The 21,012-nt window shown below is 41.0% G+C and overlaps 2 protein-coding genes across 2 annotated transcripts; one reads left to right on the forward strand and one right to left on the reverse strand.

The window, feature by feature from the left end:
* Window positions 1–481: 481 nt before the first annotated feature.
* LOC133801122 (uncharacterized protein At4g19900-like) lies at window positions 482–2,283 on the forward strand. The gene has a single exon (XM_062239271.1). It carries the CDS (start codon window positions 767–769, stop codon window positions 2,060–2,062), a length of 1,296 nt encoding a protein of 431 aa, XP_062095255.1. The 5' UTR covers window positions 482–766; the 3' UTR covers window positions 2,063–2,283.
* A 1,006-nt stretch (window positions 2,284–3,289) lies between these two features.
* LOC133801123 (small ribosomal subunit protein bTHXc) lies at window positions 3,290–4,096 on the reverse strand. Its single transcript, XM_062239272.1, has 3 exons — window positions 3,860–4,096; window positions 3,717–3,781; window positions 3,290–3,588 (listed from the first exon to the last, which is right to left on the reverse strand). Exons 1-3 carry the CDS (start codon window positions 4,023–4,025, stop codon window positions 3,457–3,459), a joined length of 363 nt encoding a protein of 120 aa, XP_062095256.1. The 5' UTR covers window positions 4,026–4,096; the 3' UTR covers window positions 3,290–3,456.
* Window positions 4,097–21,012: the final 16,916 nt, after the last annotated feature.

A 21,012-nucleotide genomic window follows, 5' to 3' on the forward strand; every position in this document is an offset into this window, starting at 1 on the left:
AAAAGAGGGGGGGGGGGGGGGGGGGGGGGGAATTATGGAAGAAAAAAAATTAAAAGATGAAGGAAAAAACAAAGAAAAAAAAATCTATAAAATAAAATATATGATGGTGTAGAAGAAGGAAAAAAAAAACCAAAAAAAAGAACGTGCCTTAGCAAATAGAATTAAAAAAATACACACAATCCTGATAAAAAGATCATTAGATTCCCATTAAATATACAATATTGATCAAATAATAATTTTAGGTTAATATATATTTCAAATCTCAGTAGTGAATCTGAATATTCTAAAAACAGAGAAGCACAAACCAACGTGCAAATTTTTCTAACATTTTTCACAGTACGCGTATATATAGTAAAATTAGATCTAAAATGTCAAAATATGCTTATATATATGTAGTTTCTTAATTAATAATTTATTTAATTTGGACCAATGGCGACTACTACCTGCTTTATTTGTTTTAAAATAATAATTTGCGTGTCTATGGCGGCCTCCTAACCCTTCAAATTTGACTCAAGAAAAAAGCTCATATATTTCTCTTGAATATTTCAATAAGAGCACCCTAAACGCCAAATGACCCATGAGATAATCTTTTCAATAGAAAATAAAAAAGTCGTAGTCTTCTGGATCACTATAGGAACTTTCGTATATAGAAGACGGACGCCATGAGAATTGTTCTTCAGAGCTCTCTTTTTCGCATCATAAGTATAATATTTGATAGCTCTCTCTAGTGTTCTCTACGTTACTTAGTTATCTGAAAACAACATTAATGGGCAGAATCTCCAAGGCCATGCAAGAGTCCCGGCTCCATAGCCAAGCAACCAAGCTCAGAATCTTATCAGTCGTTTCAATTGCCGTAGGATTACTCTTCATCGTTTTCTCAGATGGTTTGATGTTCACTACTTCTTTTAATAAAGATAGAGATGTCAGTACTTCTTCTCAGGTTCTAATAATCAAGGCTGCTATTTTCAAACGCAGTACTCCTCATCTGTATTCCGTACAAGACGATCAAACCGACGAAAAAGATAGAAAAACGATGATTGTTAATCCCTTTGTTCCACCCTTCAACGCCACACAGGGAGAAAGAATAGCTTGGTTTCAGAAAAAGTTGCCGGAGCTCAAGATTTTCAAGTCGGATAAAGTGTCCCGGAAATTCCACAGCCGGGTTCTGCAGTTCTTCGACCCGGGTTGCGAAGTTCGGGTCTTCATGACGTGGATTTCTCCGGCGACGTCGTTTGGCAGCCGGGAATTCTTGGCTGTTGAGAGTCTCTTTAAAACTCATCCGAAAGGGTGTTTGATGATTCTGTCGAGAACTCTCGACTCCGTCAGAGGTTACAGAGTCCTTAAACCTCTCATCGATAGTCGTTTCAAGGTTCAAGCGGTGACACCTGACTTGTCGTTTTTGTTAAACGACACTCCGGCGGAGGCTTGGTTGAACGACATTAAAAAAGGGAATAAGGATCCCGGCGAGATCCCTTTGGCTCAGAACTTGTCTAATCTTATGAGACTCGCAGTTTTGTACAAATACGGCGGCGTTTACTTAGACACGGATTTCGTCGTTTTGAAGCCTTTAACTGGGTTGAGAAACTCGATTGGAGCACAAAGTATCGATGTGGGATCAAAAAACTGGACGAGATTGAACAACGCCGTTTTGATCTTTGATATGAACCATCCACTTCTGTTGAAGTTCTTGGAGGAATTCGCTTCGACTTTTGATGGGAACAAGTGGGGGTTTAATGGGCCTTACTTGGTCTCTAGAGTGGTCCGTAGAATAGAGACAGAAACTCCTGGACTCAACTTTACAGTCCTACCTCCTATGGCCTTTTATCCAGTGGACTGGACTAAGATTGGTGGGCTGTTTCAGAAGCCCGTAACTGAGGCCCAATTTAAATGGGTGACAGCCAAGCTGCGCCAGCTCAGTGGAGAGACTTATGGGCTTCACCTATGGAATAAGCAAAGTAGCAAATTGTTGATTGAAGAAGGTAGCATTATTGGGAAATTAATCTCAGACCACTGCATCTTTTGTATAAATGTTTATAGTTCTAAAAAGAAACTTTTACGGTGATAAAAACTCGTAAAATCTCAGCCTCAGCCTCTTCATCATGTATATGGACAAATACACAAATTTTGCGAATGTATGTAGTCTCACTTGTTAATAGTTTCTTTAAGCTTCAAATGCGTTGTAAGTTCATATATTTCCCATACATGATTGTAAATAGAATTTTGCTGTTCTTTTATAAAGTGTTAAAGAGATATGACAGTTTTATATATCTCTCTTCTTGTGAATTACAATCCTAAGCTTTCTCAATCTCAACCTGAAAAATCTAAACCCTTTCCATCTCCAAAACCCAAATCTTGGCAATCTCCTAAATGACTTTTTTCTAGTTAACTTGCGGTTGTTCCCAGTTCTTACTTTTCTATTCTGAGAACCAAACTCTTGATCTTCAAAGCTAAGATTTGAACTAAACCCAACTTCTCCATCAATCACAGAATCATTGGTGGGTCTAAACTGCTTGATAGATCTCCATGGATCATAGCTTTCATTATCTGAATCACTGCCCCATAGAAGTATAGGCTTAATCACAGGTGAACCGCTGTAATGTTCGAAATAGGTGGCCAAACTAGTATGCTCCAATTCAAATAATCTCCTTAATGATGTGCTTCCACTTTTCATCAAATTTATCAAACTGTTAGTTCGATGAGACAAGGACGAGCCAGCTGAAGAAGAAGAAGAAGAAGAAGAAGAAGCTGATGATGAAGCCGAGTATAGAGATTTTTGATACTCTATTATTTTCCTAATCCTTTCTTTTTTAGTTTCTGTGTCAATGAAGAAACTCTCTTCTTCATCTTTCTCCTCTGTTATCTCTGGAAACTTCATACCCCTACTTTTCTTTTCGATATAACAGAGACTTAAGGAGAAGTACAAGAATACCAAAGAAAATCTCAAGGGCTAACACGAAGAAAGTATAGGAAACGATAAAATAAAGAGTTTTGAAAGCCGGCCGTAAAAGAACATTTTGTTTTTGTATCTTTTTCTGTCAATTTTTGTTTTGTTTCAAATAGGAGAAGATTGAAAAACCTTAATTATGCTCCAAAACTTGGGTGTAATAAATTAATAAAAGCATAATGCATACAACCATAGTCACTTATACATAAATACCTATAATCACAACTATAGTGAAGAAAAAAACACCTTTTTTAATCATAACATTCTTATAATGAGCCTCAAGAATCGCTAATAACTACCAATTTTATTTTTAATGTACTCTAGTCAAGTTTTGAAAAATCCCACTTTCCAAAACCCAATTCATTAAAAAAATGATAAGAGCTAAGAAATAAATTACAAACATGAAATTGAGAGTATGTAAAATCTTACAAAGACAAAGCAACTAAACTCAATAGTCAAAATATTACAGAAGAAAAGGGAATTGGAAAAGGTTTTTTCTTTTGTGAAATTAATTAACCATCAAAGGACTCATCGATATCAATCTTGATTTTCTCATCATTATCAAACTTATCTATCTTTGGCGGAGCTTGAGGAACCGGCACCCTCGGTGGTCCTCTGCCTTTGTTCTTGTTCCGAGGCCTCGCCTATATTTTTTTTAAAAAAATAATAATTATTTGTTCAAAAATATATATTACAAAATCGATAAGCGAATGAAACAGAAATTCACAATTTGGAGAAGGTAAAACAAAAAAAAAATAGAATGAAAACTCACATTGCCATAAGAGTGATTGAAACGCTTTCCTCTTTCGGTTTTCTTATCTCCTCTACCACAATACACTGAAGAAAGAGAAGAGGAAATTAGGGCCAAAGAAAAGAAAGTAGACGGAGGAGGAGAGTTAAGGGATTCTCATGTACCTGAAGGGACTGGTGGAGGAGTTGTGATGGCGGAGAGTGAAATCCGAGCATTGGCCGAAGGAAGCGACGTGGCTAGGGACTCGGATTGAGAGAATGAAATTCGAGAGTTGGTGAGACCGAGGGACTGAGAGGGGATTGGAAGAGCTCCCAGTAAGAGCGACGCCATGGCTGGAGCTCGGAGCTCTAGAGTGGATAAGATTTTAGGGGGAAAGTTTCTGCGAACGTTTCGCTGGCTGCTTATATTTCCTTGCTTTCATTCATTTCTCTGTTTGAAGTATTTGGGCCAGCTAACCCGTTAGGCCCAACTCAAATCTACAAAAAATACAGTAAAAATTAGACGGACACCCATTGTTAGAGGAGGTCTTTAATTTTTAACCAAATTTTAAAATTCTTTCATTTATGCCCAATTTTTTAATCATTCTTCCCATTATGCCCTTTCTCCCACTCACACACACTGAAACACACAGTCACGCACAACCCTCACTCATCTTCTTCTTCCCCATGACGCAAATGATCTTTGAGCTTCTCCAAGTTCTGTCGATACTCCGGCAACATTAGAAATATCTCACCAGTCCAGTTTCACCACCAACAATTGCTTCTCTCACCACTGTACTTTTGGCACTATTAATTTCAGTCACGACATAGCCCTCACTCCGGCAACTCAAGTAAATGATCTCTAAAAACCGGGTATAAATTAACTAAATATTGTTGCTGGGTATATTTAGTTAATGATCTCTAAAAACGGGTAAATATGAACAAATCCCAAAATACACTATAAGTTAAAAAAAAAAATATGAAAAATAGGGTGCATTAAAAAAAATACAGAGTTGAGGATCAATAGCTCAAAGCTTCTACCATCTACAAATGTATTTCAAAGCTTCTTTGCTCTCGATTGGCTAGGGTCCTTCCTGACTTAGTTCAATCAAATCAGGGAGCTTTTGTTCAAGGGAGATCAATAGCTCATAATATCTTGATTTTCCAAGATCTTATCAAGAATTATGGGAGATCTTCTATCTCGCCTAGGTGTGCTATTAAAATTGACATAAGTAAAGCGTATGACACAGTAGATTGGTGGTTTATTGAGGATCTCTTAAAGGCCTTGTGTTTCCCCGTGAGATTTATATGCTGGATTATGACATGCTTAAAAAACACATCGTATTTCTTGCTCATGAATGGTAGGGTTCAAGGTAGTTTTAAGGGTGAGAAGGGGCTTCGTCAAGGGGATCCTATGTCGCCTCTTTTGTTTGTCCTAATCATGGAATATCTCACTAGGAGTCTTCAACTAGCAGCTCATGATTCTGCTATCAGGTTTCACCCAATGTGTAAAAGTCTGAAACTGCTTAGTTTATGTTTTGCAAATGATCTGATTTTATTTTGTAAAGGATCCCTTGCTGCTGTTCAAGTGCTCAAGGGTGCTCTAATTTTAGTTATGCTATTGGGCTTCAAATTAATGCTAGCAAATCTCATATATACTTTGGGGGAGTTTCTGCTGCTGACAGACAGATAATGACTGCTAAGTTATAGCTTTCTGAAGGGTCTTTTCCTCTTAAATATCTTGGTATTCCTATGAGACCAACTAAATGGAAGCATGAAGACTGTGACATTATCATCCAAAAATTCAAAATGCGATTACATACTTGGGCTAGCAGGCACTTATCCTTTGCTGGTAGAATCCAACTTATTCATTCTATTCTCTTTGGGCTGCGGAACTACTGGATGAGCATTTTTGTTCTTCCCCAGAGTATTATTAAGGAAATTGAAAAGTTGTGTCGTGGTTTTCTTTGGGGAGTTAATGGAAATAGGAACAAGATTCATGTGGCATCTTGGTCGAAGGTCTGTCTTCCTAAAGCTTATGGTGGCCTTGGGTTCAGAAAAGGTTCAGTTTGGAACCGAGCCATCTTAGCTAAGTGTAAGCATGATGTGCTTTGGGTCAAATGGATCAATTCAATATACTTGAAAGGCTCAGATTTCTGGTCTTATAGGCTGCCTCCTGATACTAGCTGGTATTGGAGGAAGTTATGTAATCTAAGGGGACATTTCAACTGTGATGAGATTTGAGCTGCTGGTGCTTCTACAAAGTTTCATTCCTCAAAACTGTATAACAGTTCTCTTTGTCAACAACAGGTTGGCTATCATCGAGCTGTTTGGTGTAGGTTGTCTATTCCTAAGCACATATTTCTGCTATGGCAAGCTGTTAACTCTCAGCTGCTTACCTATGATAATATGCTCAGGTTTTGTTTGGCTCTTGATTCTATCATGTGTCCTGTATGTGGAAGCTCTGCTGAGAGTCATTCCCATTTGTTTTTCGATTGCTATCTTTCCAAGTAGATTATAGAAATTATTTTTGACTGGATGGGTTTTCAAGCATGGCCTTTTGACTGGTTAGATGGTTTGGATTTCTAGCAGGAAACCAAGAATCATTTTTTTCATCATTAACTTGATTATGGCAGCTGTTGTTTATAGTATTTGGAGGAATCGAATTAGATGTATATTTGATAGATTTTCTTGGACTGCTGCTTGTATTGCTTTTGAGATTAAGACTAAGATTCAGTACAGAGTTCTCATTGTAAAAAATAGGAAATTGTCTATACAGGAGTAGAGATTTATAGCTAAGATTACAATGTAATTTGGTTGAGGGGCCTTTTGTGCTGCCTTTGTTTGTACGGGTTGGAGGGGTTTGTTCCCTGTTTTTTGGGTTTGAGGATTGTTTTTGTTGCCTGCATTTGTATGGACTTGGCTGGTTGATTAATGAAGTATATTTTCTTCTTGATCAAAAAAAAAAATACAGAATTTTTAGATAAATATATGGAGTGGCAAAAGTATAAATACAAGGTGGCAAAATCGTAAATAAAAGTGGTAAAATATAATATTTTGTGATCAATATTTACAAACTTGTAAATATCTATTACAAAATTGTAATATCTGTTACATGTTTGTAAATAATATTTACAAAAATCAGTTATAGAATTGTAGATTTTTTTTGTAGATAAAACTTACAAACAAATCCGTAACTAAATTTTTTATTTTTGTAACAATAGTTTACAAATCTAGTTTTACAACTAAGAAATATATTTTATATCTAACATTTACGAAAATATTTTATAGTTAATAAATCATAACCTAAATATACATAATATCATATTGTTATAATATTATACCAAAAAATTACAGGAACCTTCATATTTATGCTATACAGCTTTAAAATATAAATTTTAAGATATTCATTATTTATAAAACATTTTATTGAATATAAATATATAGTGGTGAAATACAATATTTTTTAAAACAAGTTTTACATTTTTGTAACAATATTTTCACAACCAAAAATTTTATTTTTATAACTAATATTTACATAAATATTTATAAATTTATTTAACATGATTGTTATAAAGATTTATAAAATTAAATTGTGAATTTAGTACATGTTTGTAACAAAAACCTATAAAACTAAGTTTCTTACTAAAAGATACTATTTTATTTTGTAACTAATATATACAAAAATGTTAGATTGCATAAAATAACAAATATTAGAAAAAATATATAACTACTAGTATATAAATAGATTATATTGCAAGCATAAATATTTATTTAATATTAATAATACATTTATTTTAAATATATAAAATCAAAAAAATCAAAAGAAAATAATTGAATATTATTATATCACATCAATATAATTAAATTACATCAAGTGATATTTCTTTTTTACTAGTTTCATTACTTATTTGAGATTAAGCTCATACAATAATGAGCATTCTTTTTTTTTTTTTCCTTTTTTCTAATCTCTATTTTTTTTAAGACACCGTATATTTGTAATTATTTGTATTCATCGTATATTATATTTTAAATTTTTTCTAAACATGCAATGTTTTATGTAATTAATCCTTATATATATATATATATAACGTTTTTAGTTATCTATGATTGTTATTTATGATTAGATTACTCTTTCCTTAAATCTTAAATATAAGTATATATATAGTACGTATATAGTTTGTTAGAATTAACTAAACAAGTTCCCGTAAGAAACGAATAATGATACATGGGTGGAGGAACCGTATTAAGGTAATTACTTTTGATTGCCGTATATTTCAATTTTTTTTTTAATATTACCATGTCATATGTAATTTTTCCTTACAATTCCAGTAAGAGATGGCCTGTTGGGCTTTCTATTAAGATTAGGCTTGTACTTTCTTTACAACAATTTACAGTTTTGTTACTTTTCCTTACAGTGGGTTGAAAGATAACATATAATTGGAGGAGAATTTTTCAATAATATGGCTTTTATGCTTTTACTGTACAAAAATATGTGGATTATACTTTGCTAATTTGTATGAGAAATTTTTTAAAGAAAAGAACAAAGTATGAGGAACACAATTATTAGCTAACTAAATATAGAAGTTAAATTTAAAACAAAAACACACCAGCCAAACGTGGGTACTATTGTAAAATTAGTATTCAACTATTCTCTCTCTCTCAAACCCCAGTCACACAAACCCTTTCTCTCTCCAAACACAACCACGCAAACCCATTCTCTCTCCAAAACCCAGCTGCACCATCCCCTCCAGCTCCCGCCGGCACAATCCCCTCTAGCTCCGGCGACCCCAACCAAACCCAACCGTTCAAGACCCCAACTCCGCCCAAGCCCCACCATCCGAACCCAGCTCCAACCGTCTGAAACCCCAACCATTCGAGACTCCAGCTCCATTCAAGACCTTAACTCCGCCCGAGCCCCACCACCCGAACCCAGCTCCAACCGTTCGAGACCCCAAACATTCGAGATCCCAACCGTTCGAGACTCCAACTCCACCTGAGCCCCACCCGTCCGAGACACCAGCTCCGTTTGAGAGCCCCATCTGAGTGCGGGCCTAGGTGCTACACCACCATCTACACGACGAACCACCTTCAGCTCCGATCGTGGTGTCGATGCGCACCCAGATCCAAAACGACAGGGCTTGCATGCAGTGGATAAAGGGTTCTGGTGGTGGTCGAAGGCGAGGGAGGAAGGTGGTTCGTGGTCGGAGGTGATGTAGGGAGGTGGCCTAGACACGAACCTAGGCGATGGACAAGCAGACAACGACTAGGATTCTTGGTGAGGGAATGAAGAAGATGGGAGAGAGAGAAAGGGGTGGATTTGATTTTTTTTTTTTTCTATCTTCAGGTCTGTGGTAACTGGTTTCTTTCCCGTTCTTTGTGTGTATATTTATGGGGGTAACTGGTTACCTTCATGTTATAATGTTTGTGTATATTTATAGGTTCTTTACGGTAACTGGTTACCCATGTTACTAAAATAATTGCTACTTCTTATCCTTTTTTTAATAAAACGTTCTTCATCTTTTTCCTTCAAATTTGAAGTTTATTTTCATATTTAATTGGTTACCCCTCTTATGGTTCAAGGTTACTCCTCTCAGGGTAACTGGTTACCCCTCCTCGTACATGTTATTTAACCTAGCTCTATGATTTTTTTTTTTTTTACATAACTGTCAAAAATCAATGAAGTAACTTGTTACCTTACCCAAGATTTGAAAAATGAAACATACAATCTAAAAAAAAAAGGGAAAAAAATGTTTATAATAAATTAAAATAATGATAAACACAATTCATATTACATAAAAAAAATTGCAAAACAACCAAAGAAAAATTTAGTACAAAATTAGTTATATAAAAAAACAAATAAGCTAAAAAAATAATAAGCAAATTACAAACATACCCTTCCAAATTAATAAAACTTGATTAAGAGTAAAATTGTGGCATAAACCAACTTTTATAAAAAAAAATATGAGAAAATAAACCCATAAAAGTGAAAATTCTTAAAAAAAGTCATAGATTAACTTTTTTTTTTAAAATTTTTAAAACCCATATTTTTTGCACACTATTAAAGATCCTATATAAAAAGTAATTACTTGATTTTTAAGAAATTTAAAATGATTTAATACTAAATATTTACAAAATATAGATTTTACTACTAGGAATACTTTTTCTATTCGAGTTTAGATACTTTCGAATTAAAAAACTTGCTTTTTATTTTTATGGTTGATGGTTTTTTGTTTTTTTTTTGATCTTTACAATTATATACCTATAATATAAAATAATTATAAAAATTACCTATAAAATTTTATTTAAATAAGTACCTTGCCACGTTATCAAAAAATACCGAATTTTAAAAGTAATATACCTGAATTTGAAACTTTCCTGAAATCCCAATTTTCTTGTTTTTCTAGGTTTAAAAAAGTAACTTTTAGGTTATGTTGACGCCGCTTTTCGTCAACAGATAAAAGAAGAGAGCACGCAAACAATTAAAGACAATGGCTAAAACAAACAAACGAATCAGACACGCGGTTTTTACGTGGTTCGGCAGTTAAATCTGCCTAGTCCACGAGTCTCTGTTATTAATCTCAAGATTATCTCTGAACAATCCTTTAGCATGAATTCTCCAGAGTTTTCTCTCAAGAATCAGAAATTCGATCCTTTACAATGGTGCATGCCTTCTCTATTTATAGAGAAGGATGCAGAATACTATCCCACATATTTTGGGTAGTTACTCTTTTGTGAATAAAATAAATGGCTTTAAATGCCTATAATCAGATATAAAAGGAAACGTCCCTGAAGACCAGGAAACGCATAACTGACCAAATAATATCCCACGATTCCTGGGGATTTACATTAATAAATGAGGATCATATCCCATATCTACAACACTTGTAGACATTCAAGGTAGTCATTGCGTATCTCCAAGGCTTCACGTCATTGTGCGAGCCGCTGACACTTCCCGAGCTTACATTTCTTTCGAGATGGCATATCGAGCTCGAGATCCCTGCTCCGAAGTTGCTTCTGAAGATGAGGGGCTCACAGAGCTATCCTTCGAGATCGAGATCATTTCGAGGTCACCATATTCGAGATCTGTACCACACTTTGCAGGCTCCGATTTACAATCGTAGAGCATACCCTTAACCCTCACGAGACCATTTAATGCGAACTCAGCTTTCGAGGTCATATTTTCTACGGCTCGAAATCTGGGTATAACATTTTGCCCCCTCAAAAGTATTTGTTCGAATCCTAAGAGAAGGAAACTTTTGAACTACTTTTTTCGGGAACCATACTGTCACTCTCTTAAAAACGGACACGTGCCAGATGGGTATTGCTCACTTTAGGTACTTGAGTACCTTGGGAACATGCCCACGATCGTTCGTCTGACAGCTTTTCGGCGCTTATCTCATCATCGACTCCCCTCCATTCGATCTGATGAGGATTTCAATCAACGTTCCTGATTAATTCAGTTTTCCCACCTATTTATGCAAGACTCCCTCTTCGTCTTCTTCACATTTTCTCATCACAGACCAGAAAAAAGAAACACTCCCTAAACCTCTTACCACAGTTCATGCTCATTGCATGTTTTCCAGGCCGAAGAAACAAAAGAATCCTGGTTTGTACGACTCAGTGAGTTCTTTCCTGCAACCTCTTCTCCACTCGACGATTTCGCTGCACTCCCCATTACTGTGTAAGTACGCCATTTTTGTTGTTCCTTTTATATTGTGCTGGCTGTGTATGTTAGTTTACGTTATTAGCATGATGCGATAGGAGGGTTTGAACCGATAGGTTTTTAGGCTTTCTGGATTTTCACTCTGGAAGTTCGTCTCTGGTTTATATTCAGATTCAATCGTTTGAATGTGGTTTCAACTTTCTGGGTTTTGAAGATTTTAGGCTATGATTCTTGTACACCAAGTTTTCGGGTAAAAACCCTTATTCTTGACAATTACACGAAACCCGAAAAAGCCCTTTCCTGGCTAACCGCCACCTTTCTTTCCCTTGAACTTCGGGATTTTCAAAAAATCATCCACGTTCTTTTTCTTCCCTGTGGAACACGTGCTCGGGTCTTAATATTTAGTTTCTTGCCCTTAGTTATCCGAGCTTATCTTATCGAGTTCGTGATCCTTGCATGCATGGCCCTCACCATTTTTTCTTTCTCGTTAGATGTCACAGAATCTGGAAAGACGGTGGGGGTCATTACGAGCAATCCCTTACGAGCCCAAATCTCCGAGCCCGGAATCGGTCTTTGTCCGGAACCAGCGTCGGATTAAAGAGTACGAGATCGCACGCGAGCAAGAAGACATCCGAGCCCACTATCGCCGCCAGATTGACGAGGTCATCGAAAAGAAGAGAAGGGTCCTTCGGGAAGCCATCTATCCGGAGCCGAACCCCGGACCTAGGCCAGTTCCCCTTGACCCCGCGTTAAAAGTCACGGTAGCATACTATCCGGGGGAACTTCAGTTTTCCTTAATGGCGGAGCCTTCGTCTTCGCAGCCTAGGAGGGAGATGTTTGAAGCCGAGTTCTACCAGAGCTCGGTTACCACCTCCGACCAGATAACTGACATCCTGGCCCTTCATGGCCTTAGCTCATTGGACACACTGAACTGCCGAGCTCCGACAAGACATGAACGGAGCTGCTTCGCTCCTGGGGGCCGCGATTCCAGTGTGAAGTACGCGGCCTGGAGCCAGGAACACCTAAAGGCAGGAGCTTTGCTGCCCCTGAAGTCCTTTTTCAGAGATTTCACCGATTTCGTTGGGTTGGCTCCATTCCAACTCAACACCAATTCATACAGGGTGCTGTCTGCCCTGAGGTCCTTATTCCACGAGCTGGGGTGGATAGGACCTTCACCCCAAGAGATTTTATACCTCTTTTGTTTGAAGAGTAATCCCTCCCGAGCTCGGGGAGGAGATGGTTTTTACTACCTTTCGAGCTATCCCAAAGAGACAAAAATCTTTGAAGACCTTCCGAACCATCCCCCTGACTTCAAAAGGGCTTTTTTCTGGACAGACGGTCTGTTCCCGTCTCGACATCGTTCGTTTAGGCGAATTCGTAAGTATTCTCGTTACTTTCTATTTTTGAGCTCGAACCTTTAGTCCTTGTATCCATGTTTAGTTGAAGTGTATCTCGCCTTTCAGCTAACTTTCAGCGTCCCACCCCCGACGAGACAATGAAGGAGCACAGAGGGAGCCTGCTCCGACTCCCTTATGGCAGGAGGTCTCTTTCATTTCTGTTACATGAGGACAAGCTTCGAGCTTGTGGCTTGTTGGGACAGAGCCAGTCAACCTCTGACTGGTCCAGTACAAAATACGAACGCTGGGAGGAAGTGCCTCTGCCCACAGGCATCCTTCCTCCGAGGAGGGAAAGGAAAGCACCTCTCCCAATTCGCTCGAGAAGTCCGCGGTCAGGGAACGAGGCAAATGATGAAGCCTCGGGTTCGGACTCCGATGGAGGTAAAACCCTTCCTACTTCGCGAATGTGGTCTCCCACTTTATTAAAACACAGGCCCAATAGACTAGTCTCGTGCCCACAGGATAGATATCACTTCTATATATGGAGTTGGGTAGATGACTGTGTCCATAGGTTTGATAGTGGGCTCGGAAAATACGACACTATGTATACCACAGACGAGATGTGGAATGGGATAGCTGTGCAGTATGGGACCAATGACTATAGGGACCTTTCGAGGTTATCACCAACTTATAGGGAAGGCCCTCCCCCCGCCTCTTCTGAAGACGGGGGAATTTCATGGTCCCCAAGCTCGATCTCGGGGGAGAGTTCCAGTTAGGTTTTTTTCTTTCACCACTCTATATAGTGTTGGAGTAACTTGTATTTCTTTCACTGACTCACTGTGATGACTTGTGCAGGCAACATGGACTCCGACCTCGACGCCCTCATCGACAATGCGGGTGCCAAGAGGAGCAAGCGCCCCAGGGCAAGGGGACTGACAACCAGTCAGCCTGGGAAAAGCTCCAAGAGATCCAGGAAAACGCCTCCTCCTCCCCCGCCGGCTTCGAGCTCTGCTGCTGCGTCGACTGGCCAAACTAACGTCCCCATGACGATACCACCCTCGCAGGCCGTCGTCCCTGTGGTGGCGCCGGCCTCGCAGACTGATATCGCTGCCGTGGTTGAATCCCAACCTCCTGTGGCGGGTCAAATGCCTTCTACCCAGCTCGTCAAAAGACCTTCTGCTTCCCGAGCCCAGAAGCTAACTATTTCCACCCATATGGATTCGTATGTGGTGGATAATGCTGCTGGTCCTCACGGGTCTACGCTGATCTCGGATGTAATGTCCCGGATTGGCCAGAGCTACGGCAATTTTGAGGCTCCTCAGTGGCAGTGTCTAACTGGCACTCGGGACCGCACTGTCCTGTACGAGAAGAGTATCGAGCACACTGCCGCGGTAAGTATCCTATATATTCCCTTTGCTTACCTTCATGCTGTCTCGAGGCTAATGATGGTTTCTTCCTTTTTTCAGGCTCTTGCTTTCACTGCCCAGCTTAATTACGAGCTGAACAACGAGGTCCATACGAGCAGGACCCTTTCCCAAGGGGAGAGGGACCTCCACCTTAAAGCGAATGACGCCCTGAAGGCAGTGAATACTAAGCTCGAGGCAGTGGTTAAGGAGCGTGAGGAAATGGCCAAGGAGCTCGGAAAGCTGAAAAACGAACTCGAGGAGCAGAAGAAAGACAACATCCAGCTTCGGGAGACCAACAAGAAGCTCGAGGAAGACAAGGCCGTCACCCTCGACCTCATGGAGGATATCAAAACCCGCCTTACTACTGAGTTCAAAGAAAAGAAGGAAACGGCGGTCGATTCAGCCATGTACCGGATGTGGGCCTATAACGAAGAACTGGACACCAGTTTTTTGGGTCCCCTCGAGGCGTCCTTCCTCGAACGATGGAATGCCCGGCTCGAGAAGGAAGAGGCTGACCAGCTCGAGAAGGATAAAGCTACTCCGAGCACTGTTTCGGAGGGAGCTCAGGAGGATAGTCATGCTATTCGTCCTGAGGGGTCCGGTGCCACTGATGCTGAGAAGGCCAAGGAGACTCCTCTTCTTTGAATCTGACCTCGGGGAGATCAGTTTTCGGGGCTGCGTCCCATTATTTCTGTAATTATTTCAACTTGTGCCCACGGGGCTGATACAATTCCCTTTATTATTCTTTTATATACTTACATTTCTTGGTTCGAAATATTTTGCATATTTTTATAATTGATGGACCGGTTATGTTTATTTATGCATACAAACATAGTTTGGATTTAGGCTCGAAATTCGATGCATTCATGCATAGTTTATTCGATTCATCCGTTTCCAACCTCGTTATTTATCAAGGTCGGACATTACTGTAACCATGAACTGAAAAGTACTTATATGGCATGTAATATGAATGATTTGGTTAATCTTTTTAGTCACTTTCCCTCATCCTTAGTATCTTAGCTCCGAGGTTATGAGTTCGAAACTATTTTAAGATGTTCCAGCCTCGATCTCGACATATTTTGTGACGGGTTTAGGCTCCCATTCATCATTGATCGATAATTTGGCTGGTTTGTTCCAAACCTGTTATGCTTGCACATCTGGTTAATTCCAAACGTTCTTGGTAGCTCGGTAATGTCCGAACTATCTAAGCCCGCATACTTGGTTATTTCCAAATACTTAATGTTTTTTATAATTCGGTTAAGTCCGAACTATCTAAGCTTGCTCGGTTAAGTCCGAACTATCTAAACTCGCGTATTTGGTTATATCCAAATACTTTTTTGTTTTGTATTTTTTTTTTTTTTTTTTTTTTAAAGCTAGAGGTATGTATACCAATGTTGCCCCCTTAATATCCTATGAGTGTGACCATAGGTTATTAAATTAAGAGAGATTGCAAAAATAAAAATAAGTTACATGCGAAACAAAGTAGACCCTTTATTTGAAATTCAAAAACAAACTAAGTACAGAAAATCATGGTTACGGGCGACACTTCCTACACTATTGATAATATGGTCTAAGGTGTTCGCCATTCCATGCTCGTGGTATGAGGTTCCCATCTAATCTCGCAAGTTTGTATACGCCAGGGCGGATGACTGATTCTATCTGGTATGGTCCTTCTCAGTTTGGTCCGAGTACTCCTGCTGCTGGATCTCGGGTTGCTAAGAATACTCGTCTCAAAATCAGGTCTCCTACTCCGAACTTTCGACTTCGGACTCTTTTATTGAAATATCTTGTTGTTCGTTGCTGGTAAGCAGCATTTCTCAGCTGAGCCTCCTCCCTTTTTTCTTCGATCAAGTCTAGGGTTTCTTCGAGCTGAGTATGATTGGAACTTTGGTCGTAAATCTGAGTTCGAATTGTCGGAATTTCGACCTCAATGGGCAACATTGCCTCGCAGCCGTATGCTAGAGAAAACGGGGTATGCCCAGTTGATGTCCGAGCTGTAGTTCTATATCCCCAAAGGACTTGGGGTAATTCCTCAGGCCATCGTCCCTTTGCTTCTTCCAACTTTTTCTTCAAGGAACTCTTGAGAGTTTTATTAACGGCTTCGACCTGACCATTCGCCTGAGGGTGAGCCACTGACGAAAAGCTCTTTATTATACCGTTCTTGTTACAAAAGTTGGAAAATAAGTCGCAATCAAACTGGGTTCCGTTGTCAGACACAATCTTTCTTGGCACTCCATATCGGCATACGATGTTCTTTACCACGAAATCCAGGATCTTCTTCGAAGTTATGGTCGCCAATGGTTCAGCCTCCGTCCATTTTGTGAAGTAATCAACCGCGACCACAGCATACTTTACTCCTCCTTTGCCAGTTGGGAGTGAGCCTATGAGGTCGATGCCCCATACCGCAAAAGGCCATGGGGACGTCAACATGGTTAGTTCGGAAGGTGGAGCTCGGGGTATCGTGGCGAATCTCTGGCACTTGTCGCATTTTTTCACGAACTCGAAAGAATCCGTCTTAATGGTTGGCCAGAAATATCCTTGGCGTATAATTTTCTTGGATAGGCTGTGCCCCCCGGTATGATCTCCGCAAAACCCTTCATGAACTTCTCTAATAATCTTCTTTGCCTCGGGGGGAGTCACGCATCTGAGCAGTGGCATGGAATACCCTCTTCTGTATAGCCTTCCATCCAGGATGGTGTAACGAGGAAGTTGATACATTAGTTTCCGAGCCTGACTTCGATCTTTGGGAAGAATTCCATTTTCGAGGTATTCAACGATCGGGCTCATCCAGGTCGGTTCTGTCTCGATCATGCACACATCTTCCTTTTCTGACTTAGTAATGCTGGGTGCTGACAGATGTTCTATGGGTACAACATTCAGCTCCTCATTTTCAGTGGAAGTGGCGAGCCGAGCTAAGGCATCTGCATTTGAGTTTTGTTCTCGGGGAACTTGTTCGATTGCATAAAACTCAAAAAACTCCAATGCGTACTTTGCCTTCTCCAGATAAGCTGCCATTTTTGTGCCACGAGCCTGATATTCTCCCAAGATTTGATTAACTACGAGCTGGGAGTCGCTGTAGCAATGTATAGCTCTGGCCTTGAGTTCCTTTGCTATTCGTAGTCCCGCCAGTAAAGCCTCGTACTCAGCTTCATTATTAGATGCTTTAAAGCCGAATCTTAATGCAGAGTGAAATTTGCTCCCTGCAGGGGTGATCAGAATAACTCCTGCCCCCGCTCCATTTTCATTTGACGACCCGTCGACGTAAAGTTTCCATAGCTCGTGGGCCGTGGTTGTTACTTCGTCGTCGGCTGTACCGGTGCATTCTACTATAAAATCTGCCAACGCTTGTGCCTTAATGGTTGTTCTCGGATGGTAGGTGATCTCGAATTGTCCGAGCTCAACAGCCCACTTAAGGAGTCGACCAGACGCCTCTGGTTTCGACAAGACTTGCCTTAGTGGTTGATCTGTCAGTACATGGATAGGATGTGCCTGAAAGTAAGGGCGGAGCTTTCGAGATGAGTGGCTCAGACTGAGGGCGAGCTTCTCCATCAGTGGATACCTTGACTCTGCCCCCAGTAATCTTTTACTGATATAGTAGACGGGTTTCTGTATTCTCTCTTCCTCTCGGACGAGCACCGCGCTTATCGCGTGTTCAGTTGTTGAGAGATATAAGAACAGTACTTCTCCCGTCTCAGGTTTCGATAGGATAGGTGGTTCGGCCAAGTGCCTTTTTAACTCTTGAAAGGCTAGCTCGCACTTGTCTGTCCATTCGAACTTTTTACTTCCTTTCAATAAGTTGAAGAACGGGAGACCGCGGTCCGTTGACTTCGAAATGAACCTGCCCAGAGCTGCCATCCTGCCAGTCAAGCTTTGAACATCTTTATGCTTCCGAGGTGACGGCATATCAATCAGGGCCTTTATTTTATCGGGATTAGCCTCGATTCCACGAGAGTTGACAATGAAACCCAGAAATTTCCCTGAAGACACCCCAAAAGTGCACTTCTGAGGATTCAACTTCATGTTGTACTTTCTGAGCACGCCAAAGCACTCTTCGAGGTCATCAACATGGTTCTTGTTAAGTTGAGACTTTACGAGCATGTCGTCAACATAAACTTCCATGTTGTTCCCTATTTGCTCTGAGAACATCATGTTTACGAGCCGCTGGTACGTTGCTCCGGCATTCTTGAGTCCGAATGGCATGACATTGTAGCAGTAGAGCCCTTTATCCGTAATGAAGCTTGTATGCTCTTGGTCGGGGGTATGCATGGGAATCTGGTTATATCTAGAATAGGCATCCATGAATGACATCAGACCATGCCCCGCCGTGGCATCCACGAGCTGATCAATTCTCGGTAGGGGAAAACAGTCTTTCGGGCAGGCCTTGTTGAGGTCTGAGTAGTCAATGCACGTCCTCCATGTCCCATTGGGTTTCGGGACCAACACTGGATTGGCCACCCAATCAGGGTAAAAAGCGTCCCTTATAAAATTATTTGCTTTCAGCCTGTCCACCTCCTCCTTTAGTGCTTTCTTTCTGTCTTCATCCAGCTGCCTTCGCTTTTGCTGCTTCGGAGGAAAGCTTTTGTTTATATTCAATGCGTGGCTCGCTATATTAGGGCTTATTCCCACCATGTCAGAGTGGGACCACGCGAAGACATCCTGGTTTTTCTTCAGAAAGCAAATTAATTGCTATTTTGATTCGTCTAGGAGGTGTTTCCCGACCTTCACCTTTTTCGAGGGACTAGATTCATCGAGCTGAACCTCTTCGAGCTCCTCCAAAGGATGGAGGTCAATCTTCTCTTCAATCCTTGGATCGATCTCCTCGTCAATTTTTAGAACTGTCCCGTCTTTATACTGTATGACAACAAGTGCTTGCGCGCTTGTTTGTTTCTTTCCCCTTAAGGAAATGCTGTAGCACTCCCTTCCTGCCAGTTGATCTCCTTTCAATGTTCCGACCCCGCTTGGAGTTGGGAACTTAAGGGCTAGATGCCTTACAGATGAAACTGCCCCCAGCCCGACCAGGGCGGGTCTCCCGAGCAATACATTGTAGGCAGATGGTAACTCTACTACCACGAACTCCATCATCTTGGTCACCGAGACTGGATAGTCTCCCAAGGTCACAGGGAGTTCAATGGACCCCATACAAGCGGTTCCTTCTCCAGAAAAGCCGTACAAAGTGGTTGCACAAGCCCTCAGGTCGCGAAGGGAGAGCCCCATTTTCTCTAGGGTTGCTTTATAAAGAATGTTAACTGAGCTCCCATTGTCTATGAGAACTCGGCGCACTCTTTTGTTGGCAAGCTGTAGGGTGATGACGAGTGGATCATGATGAGGGAACTGGACGTGAGAGGCATCCTCCTCGGTGAAGGTTATAGGCTGAGTCTCAACCCTTTGGCTTTTTGGTGCCCTTGGTTCGGGTTCATATGGAGACCCGTCCCCTGTCTTTAGCTCATTCACATATCGTTTTTGAGCATTTCTGCCCCCTCCTGCGAGATGAGGACCTCCCGAGATGGTTATTACGTCCTCTCCATCTATCGGTGGAGGCCTATCCTCATCCCGAGATCGGGAGTTATTATTCTGTGTTGCCGGAAGCGCGGCTACTCTCTGGCTGGCAGTAGCCTGTCCAGTATTCTGGTTTTTGACATACTGCCGGAAATAACCTCTCGAGATCAATCCTTCGATCTCGTCCTTGAGCTGTTGGCACTCATCAGTTGTGTGGCCGGTGTCCCTATGAAATCGACAATACTTGCTGGAGTCCCTCTTGGACTTTTGATTCCTCATAGGATCCGGTCGCCTGAAGGGGACCTGGTTTTCATTAGCCAGGTATATGTTTTCCCGGGACTCGTTGAGCTCGGTATGCACTTTATATACGGAGAAATATCTTTCTCCTTTTTTCTTCTTTCCTCCATCAGCCTCGGGATTATTTCCCTCGCTTTTTTTTCTCTTGGAAGGATTCTACGAGGCAGGCTGTGTAACTAGAGGGTCAACCGAGGTTGAGGCGGAGTTAATGTTTATCGTTGTAGTTTCGGTCTGCGAGGTCGCTTTGAGTGTTGACCTCGCTTCCTCTACATTAACAAATTTCTGCGCCCGTCTGTTAAACTCGGTTATCGACCTCACCGGTTTCCCTTGTATGTCATCCCAAAGTGCACTCCCGGGTAAAACACCAGCTCGGATGGCCATCAAGTGCCCGCTGTCATCCACGTCACGAGCTCGGGCGACCTCTAGATTAAATCTTGTCAGGTAGCTCTTTAGTGTTTCGCCTGGTTGTTGTCGGACGTTAGTCAAAGTGGATGCTTCGGGTCTGACTCCCACCATAGCCCGGAACTGCTTCTTGAAGTCTCTAGACAATTGATCCCACGAAGTTATAGAATGTCTCTTGTACTTCTCGAACCAACTCTTGGCAGGCCCGGCCAATGATGTTGGAAACAACATACATCTGAGCTCGTAACCTACGTTACTAGCTCTCATAATAGTGTTGAATGTACTCAGATGGCTGCATGGGTCGGTTTTTCCTTCAAACGCTGGGACGTGAGGAATCCGGAACCCTTGGGGGAACTGAGTGTTAGAAATATTGGGAGCAAACGGCTCGAGCTCCTCATCAGAGTCCTCATATCGACCGTTTCCTCGCTCATTCTTCAAAAGCCTAAATGCTTTTTCGAGCTGATCGATCCTTTCTTGTACTAGGTCCTTAGGCGGCGTTTGGAATTGATAGTCATTAATCGCGATCCCAGGCTCGCGTCTCCGTGAGGGATCTCTACGCCCATTCAGATGATTCCTAAGATCCGGGTTTGTCTGATCTCCCTTTCCCCTGCTCTGATTCAGGTGATTGCGCAGGTCGGGATGGCTCTTGTGATTCCCAGTATTTTTACGACCCCGGTCGTGTTTACTGACAGACCTTGTTTCTCCGGACTCATCGCTAGTGAAACTCATCGATCG

Source organism: Humulus lupulus, chromosome 9, assembly GCF_963169125.1.
Source record: "Humulus lupulus chromosome 9, drHumLupu1.1, whole genome shotgun sequence".
NCBI lineage: Eukaryota > Viridiplantae > Streptophyta > Magnoliopsida > Rosales > Cannabaceae > Humulus > Humulus lupulus.